This window comes from Pteropus vampyrus, unplaced genomic scaffold (assembly GCF_000151845.1).
Source record: "Pteropus vampyrus isolate Shadow unplaced genomic scaffold, Pvam_2.0 Scaffold247, whole genome shotgun sequence".
Taxonomy (NCBI): Eukaryota; Metazoa; Chordata; class Mammalia; order Chiroptera; family Pteropodidae; genus Pteropus; species Pteropus vampyrus.
In genome coordinates, this window is record NW_011889028.1 from 827,652 (window position 1) to 835,504 (window position 7,853).

Below are 7,853 nucleotides of genomic sequence, written 5' to 3' on the forward strand. Positions count from 1 at the left end.
GCTCTCCAGCGCAGCAGCGGGGAAAGCCGGCACAGCGCGGAGGACAGAGGCGGCCTGCAGAGGGAGGCAGAGAGCTGAGCCCAGGGGGCCCGCGGGGGCCTCAGACGCGCGTCACCGTCACCGTCACCGCCACCTGCCTGCGCCAGGCGGCGCCCCTCAGCTGGGACAGCAAAGCATCAACGGAACAGAAAACGATAAACTGAACTTCAGAACTAAAGCTGCTGCTGCAAAACGCACCGTCAAAACAGTGAAAATGCAGCCCACGTAACGGGGAAACATAAGGGATTTGTACTCAGGATAAAAAACTCTGCTGACTCAAAAGTAGACAGACGACCCAGCTCAAAAATGGGCAAACGGCACGAACAGACGCCTCTCCGAAGATGACACACGTGGCCAACAGACGTGAAGGAAAGCTGCCCGTGAGCCCCGGAGACACACGAGGCAGAACCACAGTGGGAAGGCGGCTGTTAACGGGACCAACGCTCACAGCGGCGGGCGGGGTGCGAAACGCGGACCCCCGCGCACGGCCCGAGGGACTGAAAACGGCGCAGCGATCGGGCAGACGGCGGCGCTTGTTCAGATGAGCAGTTACCACACCACGCACTCCTGGGGTTCACCGGGAAGGATCCAAGCTCATTCCCACAAACAGCTGGCACACGAGTGTCCCTGACCTGACGACATCCACAATGACCTGAGTGAGGGCATCGACGCCCGGCTGACGGAGGACGCGCTGAGACGTGGCGCAGCCACACAGCGCTGCCACTCAGCCACAGAAAGGAACGAAGCACACACGCCGCGAGGGACGCGGAGACCGCAGGCGGGGCAGGGAGCGGGCTCCGTTCACGCGCCGCGTCCAAACGGGCGCGTCCACGGAGGAAACAGAGCAGCGGTCATCTGGAGCTGCGGGAACAGGGCGGGGGGTGGAGGGGGACGGCTAACAGGCACGGGGTTTCTTTGGGGGGTGATTCAGGTATTCCAGTTACATCGTGTGATGGCTGCTTAACGTCGTGTGAATTCTCAACAAAGATGCTATTTAAAAAAAGATCTCAAGACGTAGTTAACTGGACGCTCAGCGCATGACTAGCGATCCCACACCTGAGCATCTACCCCAGAGAAGGGAAGATGTGCGTTCACACAAAACTCTGTACACAACTGGCCACAGCAGCTGAGCTCACGATCGCCCAAAGCTGTGAACAGCCCAGGGCCCCGTCGCCGGGTGAGTGCGGGCACACGGTGGTGCACGCGAGCGTGGACACCACTGGGCGTGGAAGAGGAACAGATTCTGGGTACAGACTCAAGGGATCTCAAAAATTATGCCGGCCTGATGCAGGGGAGCCAGACCCTAAAGGGCACGAGCTGCCACGGCCCACTGACACGAGTCTAGGAAATACAGACGAACAAGAACGCGCAATCCGACGGCTGCCTGGGGACAGGGGGAGCGGGAGCGAGGGATGCCAGGACCCGCGAGGACACCTGGGGCGAGGGACACGTGTACTGTCTTGATCGTGATGACGGCCGTGAGGACGGACACATGTCGAAACCCACGACCTCGCCTCCCGCGTGTGGCTACCTGCAGGGCCCCCTGGTCCGGCGGGGCCGGCCCCGGCCCGCGGTGGGCGCCCAGCATCTCCCGCAGCGCCGCCACGTGGCTGCGCACCTCCTCCACGGCGCTGGCTCTCCTGGACGCCTTCTCCGACCTCTCCTGCTCCTGTTGGGGAAGAGCATGGACATGAGGGGGCGGAAGCCCTGGAGAAAGCCCGCGCTGGGGACGGCAGGGGCACAGTGTCCGCTCGGTGGGCGAAGACAGTACGCAGGGCCCGGCTTCCCAGGGGAGACCGTGCCGCTGGGGACGGGCGACCTCCTCCTCTGTCTCTCCCGCCTCGATCCTTGAGAAACAGTTCCCACACCCGGACTCTGTCGCACGATGCCTGTCACCGGGACAGAAGTGTCTGAAACGCGCTGAGCGCCAGACACAGGTGCTGGGAAGCGCGCACCACGGCTCAGCTCCTGCTCCCAGGCACTGTCCCAGCTCAGGGCCAGGAGGCCACGCCTGCTCCCAGCTCGGCACACGTGCACGCGCGTGCACACACACACACACGCGCGCGCGCACACTGCCCGGCCTCACATGCCGGCCTGCCGGACGCGGGGGACGCCCACCTCCTTGACCAGACTCTTGATCAGCCGGTTCGCGGCCTGCAGGTCCTCGGGATGGCTGCTCTTCAGAAGCCTCGTCAGGAGCTGCAGCGTGAACAGAGCGGGTGGCACTGAGCCGGCCGTGTCGATGCCAGAGGCAGCGTCAGCAAGAGGAGCCAACCCCTTCCACACGCGGCATCTGACCGAAGAACCCTCACAGCGGGACGGGGCTGCGAGCATCACGACTATCCCCACAGACCCGTGCTCGGTGGGCACGGGGGGCGAGGGGAGACTGCATCCCCCAGGGACACCTGGCCAAGTCTGGAGACATTTCAGTTGGCACACCTGGGGATGCTATTGGCATCTAGTGAGTAGAGACCAGGGGTGCTAGAGACACGCGAGTGAACTCTCCGGCCCCAATGTCACAGTGCCAAGGCTGTCCCACACTGTGGGCTCTACGATTCAAAAGGCCTTGGGGACCCTGTTCCCTTACCCCTGGCGCCCAACAGAAAGCCTGGCACCCAGAGCTCCTCCGCTCTGTTGGACAGGTGGGGACTCCGAGCCCCAGGGAGTGGAAGCAGCTGTGCACAGCGACTCGGGACTTTGCTCCTCCCTGTTCCTCCCCCCTGTCACTGCGGCCACAGCAAGAGGAGCCAGAGAGCGACTGCGCGGCCACAGAGCATCTGGACCCGAAGGCGGGCCACGGTGAGAGGCACGGCTGCAAGGGGGACCCAAGGACACCCGCAGCCTGGAGCTTTCACGGGCCTGCACGCTCCAGACCTGGTGAGCGGCTGAGATCTGTGCCCTGCCCACCGGTGCCCTCGGGCGCCTTCCCACTTGAGGCTCCCAGGATCCAGGCCTCCACCCCACACCGGTGTCTGAAGGGCAGCTATTCTGAGGAGCGGCAGGTGGGCTCAGGCTCGCTGTGCTGGAGGCGACCCAAGCCAACATACGCCCACCGCCCCCCACCCTGTGGTGCCCACAGCACACGGCTGACACCGCACTGCCCACCCGGGTCACCCCGCGTGCCCTCCTCCCACAGGGGCACCGTGCAGACAAGGTGCAGACACAGAGAACGTGGCATATAACCTGGCCCACCCACGAAGACGACGCCCCAAGCTGGTGCCACCTCGCTCCTGAGAACCTGCTCCAGAGAGCTCACTGGGCCCTCCTCTGTCCTCCCATGCTGTGGCCTGGAGCCAGAGGCCCAACGAGAAGAGCTGTGGTCAGACTCCGGGCCGGCCCCGAGGCCCGGGAGGAGGTCCTCACCTTCGACTTTTCTTCGTCGGCATCAAAGATGGAGCTCCTGGGCCAGGGAGAGGGCGGGGGCAGGATCTTGTCCGCTGGCAGCTTAGGGTCTTGCTTTATGATCCCTAAAACGTGAAGTTCGGGGAGTTAAGAACCCACACGGGACCTACCGCCTCCTGCGGGGCAAACACCGCTGACGACCTGAAGGGGGCAGGCCCCAGACCCGCCCACAGCCCCATGTCCTCCCTCGCAGAGTCCACGGAACCAGCATGCAGACGGGGACGTCAGAGCGACTGAGTAAGGGCAGAGCCGCAGTCACGGCCAGTGGTCTGTGGCCATAAACGCACTGACCACTCAACGCCGGCGTGTGACCTCCCAGGGCCCAGAATCTTGCAGGACCCCAGCACCCGGGAAGCAGCCGTGGGAGTGCACGTGACAGGGGAATCAGTCTGTCACAAGGCCAGCTCCTTCCTCCGCAGGGCCCAAGACAAGGGGCGCGTGACCCCGGCTCCCACGCAGAAAGGCACGCTGCGCCCTCCGACCCTGACAGGATACTGGGCAGCAACGGCTCTTCTGAAACCCTGCAGGGGGCCGCGGTCTCAGGGCGACAAGCAAGCAACCTGGAGTCCAAGAAAGGACGTGCCTCGGAGGAGAGGGAGAGGTACCACCACCACGGGTGGCTCAGCCCACGTTTCAAAACCCGCTTCCGGGCCGGGGTGGGGCCTCTGGGCAGAGGTGGCAAAGGCACTGGGGCTCACGGAGGCTGCTCCCTCTCCAGACCGAAAGTCTGAAACTGCTGGGGGCCAGCACCCGGGAGCCCTCGGAGCAGCCCTGACACCCCACTCCAGCAGGCAGGCAGACTGCAGAGACAGTGCTGTGGGCGGGGTGGGGCGGGATGACGGGTGGCCTTGCCAGGACCAGGGACCAGGTGCCTGCCTCAGATGAGGCTCAGGAGAGCCGTGAAGACGCTGCCAGCCCCGGGCTGGCCAGTCAAGGACCGGGCGATGATGGCCGCGAGGGCCGCGACAACGCCTGATGGACGGCAGCACGGTGGCCCGCGGCCGAGACCGGGCGCAGTGAGGGCCGCCCAGCCGCACCACGCGGCCCCGGCTCGGCTCTGCCCGCCGCGAGGCAAGGCCTGCCCTTCCCGGTCGCCTCGCGCCTCAGTCTCCGCCGACCAACGAGGTGCCCAGCGTTGGACACGCAGAACCGCGAAGGAACCAGGACCGCGAAGGGAGGCGTGGGCGGCACCTTGCTTCCTCAGCATCTGGTAGGCGTCGCGGATCTTGATGTCCTCTGGGAACCAGACCGTCCAGCTGAACAGCACTTCAATGACTCTCCCTTTCACCTTGTCCGTGGTCCAGGACCCCAGGTACTGAAGAGGGGAGTGAGAACTACTGCAGCGGGGGGTGGTGCGCAGAGGACAGGCCGCACCGCGTGGGGGAGGGGGCCTGTCTGTGTGTCCTGTGCTCCTCCAGAGGGGTTCGAACTGTCAGCCTCATCCCGACCCCAGGACGGGAGGGAGCTGCAGAGAGTCCCAGACCACGGCTGAGGCTCGAATCGGCCGTGCCTACGCCACTCCGTCTGAGGCTGCGGAGCAAGGAGCAGGCAGGCCCCTGCTTGACACATGGCTGGGCCGGGAGGCTGCCGCCCGGGCCTGGCGCCACGGCGGAGGGCACGGAGGCCTGCGCCTGCCGCCTGTACCCTTTACGGTGAAAGGTGAGTGTAGTGCTGTCCTTTGTTCTGGTCTCTCCAGTAATGATGGAACCAGGGAGGGGGTCCCAGGACCCCTAACTTTGGAGTTGGTCAGGCAGAGAGCAGTGACTTGGGGACCCCCGAGACTCGCAGCTACGTCTAAAGCTGGAGTGGTCTGGGAAGGTTGAGCTCTGCCTGAGCAGGGTCTGCACTGGCTGGGCGGCTGGCGCCAGGATGGACTGCATTCCGCTGGAGGACATGCAGCATACGCCGGGGGCGGTCACCCGAGAAGGTGCAGGACAGAGTGCAGAGGACAAGGCCAGAAGTGCGTGAACTTCAAGCCACACCTGGTGCCTGTGCCATCTCTCCCAGGACACTGGTCTCCCAGCTAGAGCCCCTTGCTCGTCGCCCACCCACCCACCCGCCAGGCCACCCCTACAGGGGCCCGGGAGATGCCGCCCACCGAGGCCAGCGATCGGGGGTGAGCGGGCTCCGCATGCAGGGCCTCCTCCCTCTGCCCCCACGAGCCCGACACGGCTGCGGGGCTCGTGCACCAGCGGGCCTGCCGTGAGCAGAGCCGGGCGGCAGGAGCGAGAGGGCCGGGGCGGGCGGTCAGGCCCAGGACCCTCACCTTTGGGGACAGCACTTTGATCAGCTCATTCAGGAAGCGGAACTTGGCCACCTCACCGTGGAACTTCTCTCCGCAGTGGGTCACACACGTCTCCAGCACCTGCGGACACAGGGCCGCGGTACGGGGCAGCCGCTGGCTCCAGCAGCACCCCAGGCCTGGCGGCACCCCCAGAACCAGGGAACGTGGTACGGGGCAGCCGCTGGTTCCAGCAGCACCCCAGGCCTGGCGGCACCCCCGGAACCGGGGAAGCGTTTTCTCAGACTGTGAGGCCGCTGAGTTTGAGAGAAGTGGTGACGTTTTCAGATTAAGAAAAAAACATGTGTTTGTTCTTGCTGTGACAGGTCTGTGCCCAGCAAATAGCTCAGTGGGATGTGTCTCCTAAGGTGACCCCATCTTTTAAGGAGACTCGGGCGCGTGACAGAGGCAACACGTGACAGGCGAGGCCCAAGCCTGCTAAGCCACAGCCTCGCGCTGGCACTCCAAGGGCACGTGTACCCACACGGCCCACGCTGTTTCACCTTTCAAATTAATCACCAATACTGATCCAGAGAATTCGGGTGAAGGTCTAGACTTATAGTTTCTCTTCCAAAGCAGGAGCTTCCTGCAACGATGGGCTCAGACTCACGTCTGGCAACAGCAGCTGGCGCCCCAGACCGGGCGTGTGTGCCGCAGGGCTCCGGGCCTCACCCAGGGCTGCTCCTTTGTCACTGGTCTGGCCCCTGGGTCCTGACCTCGCCAGCCCTGATCCACGAAGGCCAGAAGGCATAGTACCGGCCCCTGCCTCCCCCACAGCGGGCTCGGGGCTACCCTCCAGGAAGATCGAGGCGGGCATCGGAGCCCAGGCTCCCCGCAGCCTGCTTGCTCCTGGGCAGCAAGCAGGAACCGCAGGCACCCCACTGTGCCGAAACGGGCCTGAGGCGCGGGGCAAGCTCACCGTCAGGGCGTGGAGAGCTTCCCTCTCTTGCGGAGACTGGATCTTGTGGGCCAGCAGCCAGGGCGCGTGGGTCGGGCTGCAGGGAGCAAAGACGCCTGCACTCCGGGCGGAGACGAGGAACTCGCCCACGTGCCGAGCCCACCGGGCCGGGTCGATCCCCCTCCAGCTCGGCCCCAGAACACAGGTGGGACGTGATGGGCATGCAGCCCACACACAGGCCTCTGAAGGCAGCCAGCCCCCTCCCACCCCGTCCCGGCCAGGGCATCCCTGAAGCTGCAAACTGAGCAGGGGGCCGGCCTGGGGGGACCGGCCTGTGGGACGGTGAACGTCTGGTAAACACGATCGAACTTTCTGCTCATCTCAAAACGCTGCATACTCGGCAACATGCCGAGTGAACAGCTGGACTAATGGTTTCGCGCCTCGGTCCCACCAGACGCTCCGGAGGCAGGTCCGACAGCGACCCCAGCCCCCCACCTTTTCTCCAGGAAGGACACCCCCAGCCCTGCGGAAGGCATGCATCTCTTGTCCTCCGCTGCTCCCACCCCGTCCCGGCCAGCACACCCCTGAAGCTGCAAACCCTTTTGAGGTCGCCTCCACGTGCTGTTTAGGGCACTATTTAACTTGTTTCAGACGACGGCCAGTCACAGACTGCCTATTCTAATATTTAAAACAAACAAACAAACAAACAAACAAACACGAATTTGCTATTTCTAGAAAAACAATTGTTGTCAGTGGACCGTGAAAGGGAAGAAACGAGAGAAAGCCTCGCTGTTACAACAGTTCTGAGAGAGACGGCTCCCGCTCAGCTGGAGGTGTCCCAGAGTCAAGTGTGTGTGGAAGTCACCTTACCCATTGGGATCAGTGTTCACCTGGTCACAGAAGTTCTGGATAGCTGACCAGTCCTGTTCTGACACACTTGGGTCTGTGGCTTTATCTGCCAAGAAAATAAAAAAATTAAAGCATAATAAACAACATACGTCTCCTTCCCCCGCAAAAATACGGCAGCCAAGAGCTGCGATATCACGCCTCTGGGGAATCAGACCCAGTAAGCAGACAGCCCGTGCCGTCACCATTATCAGTCCAGTGTCCGCCACACGACATGGCCTCGACCAGTACAGGCTGATGACCAGACAAGCAGGTCAGCTGACAAGCTACTGCCCAGGATGGCTCCACTCCCAATGCAGGGTGGCCTGCACATGCCTGCTCTGTGCC

The 7,853-nt window shown here is 63.7% G+C and overlaps 1 protein-coding gene across 1 annotated transcript in view; it reads right to left on the reverse strand.

The window, feature by feature from the left end:
• Positions 1-5,800, reverse strand: part of COG7 (component of oligomeric golgi complex 7) — a 65,909-nt gene extending 60,109 nt beyond the window's left edge. The window contains exons 1-5 of the mRNA XM_023520091.1: positions 5,708-5,800; positions 4,633-4,756; positions 3,403-3,506; positions 2,158-2,238; positions 1,658-1,708 (exon numbers count right to left, since the gene is read on the reverse strand). Of these exons, the coding sequence (XP_023375859.1) occupies positions 1,658-1,708; positions 2,158-2,238; positions 3,403-3,506; positions 4,633-4,648 (252 nt within the window). The 5' untranslated portion in view covers positions 4,649-4,756; positions 5,708-5,800. The remainder of the gene's footprint in view (positions 1-1,657; positions 1,709-2,157; positions 2,239-3,402; positions 3,507-4,632; positions 4,757-5,707) is intronic.
• Positions 5,801-7,853: the final 2,053 nt, after the last annotated feature.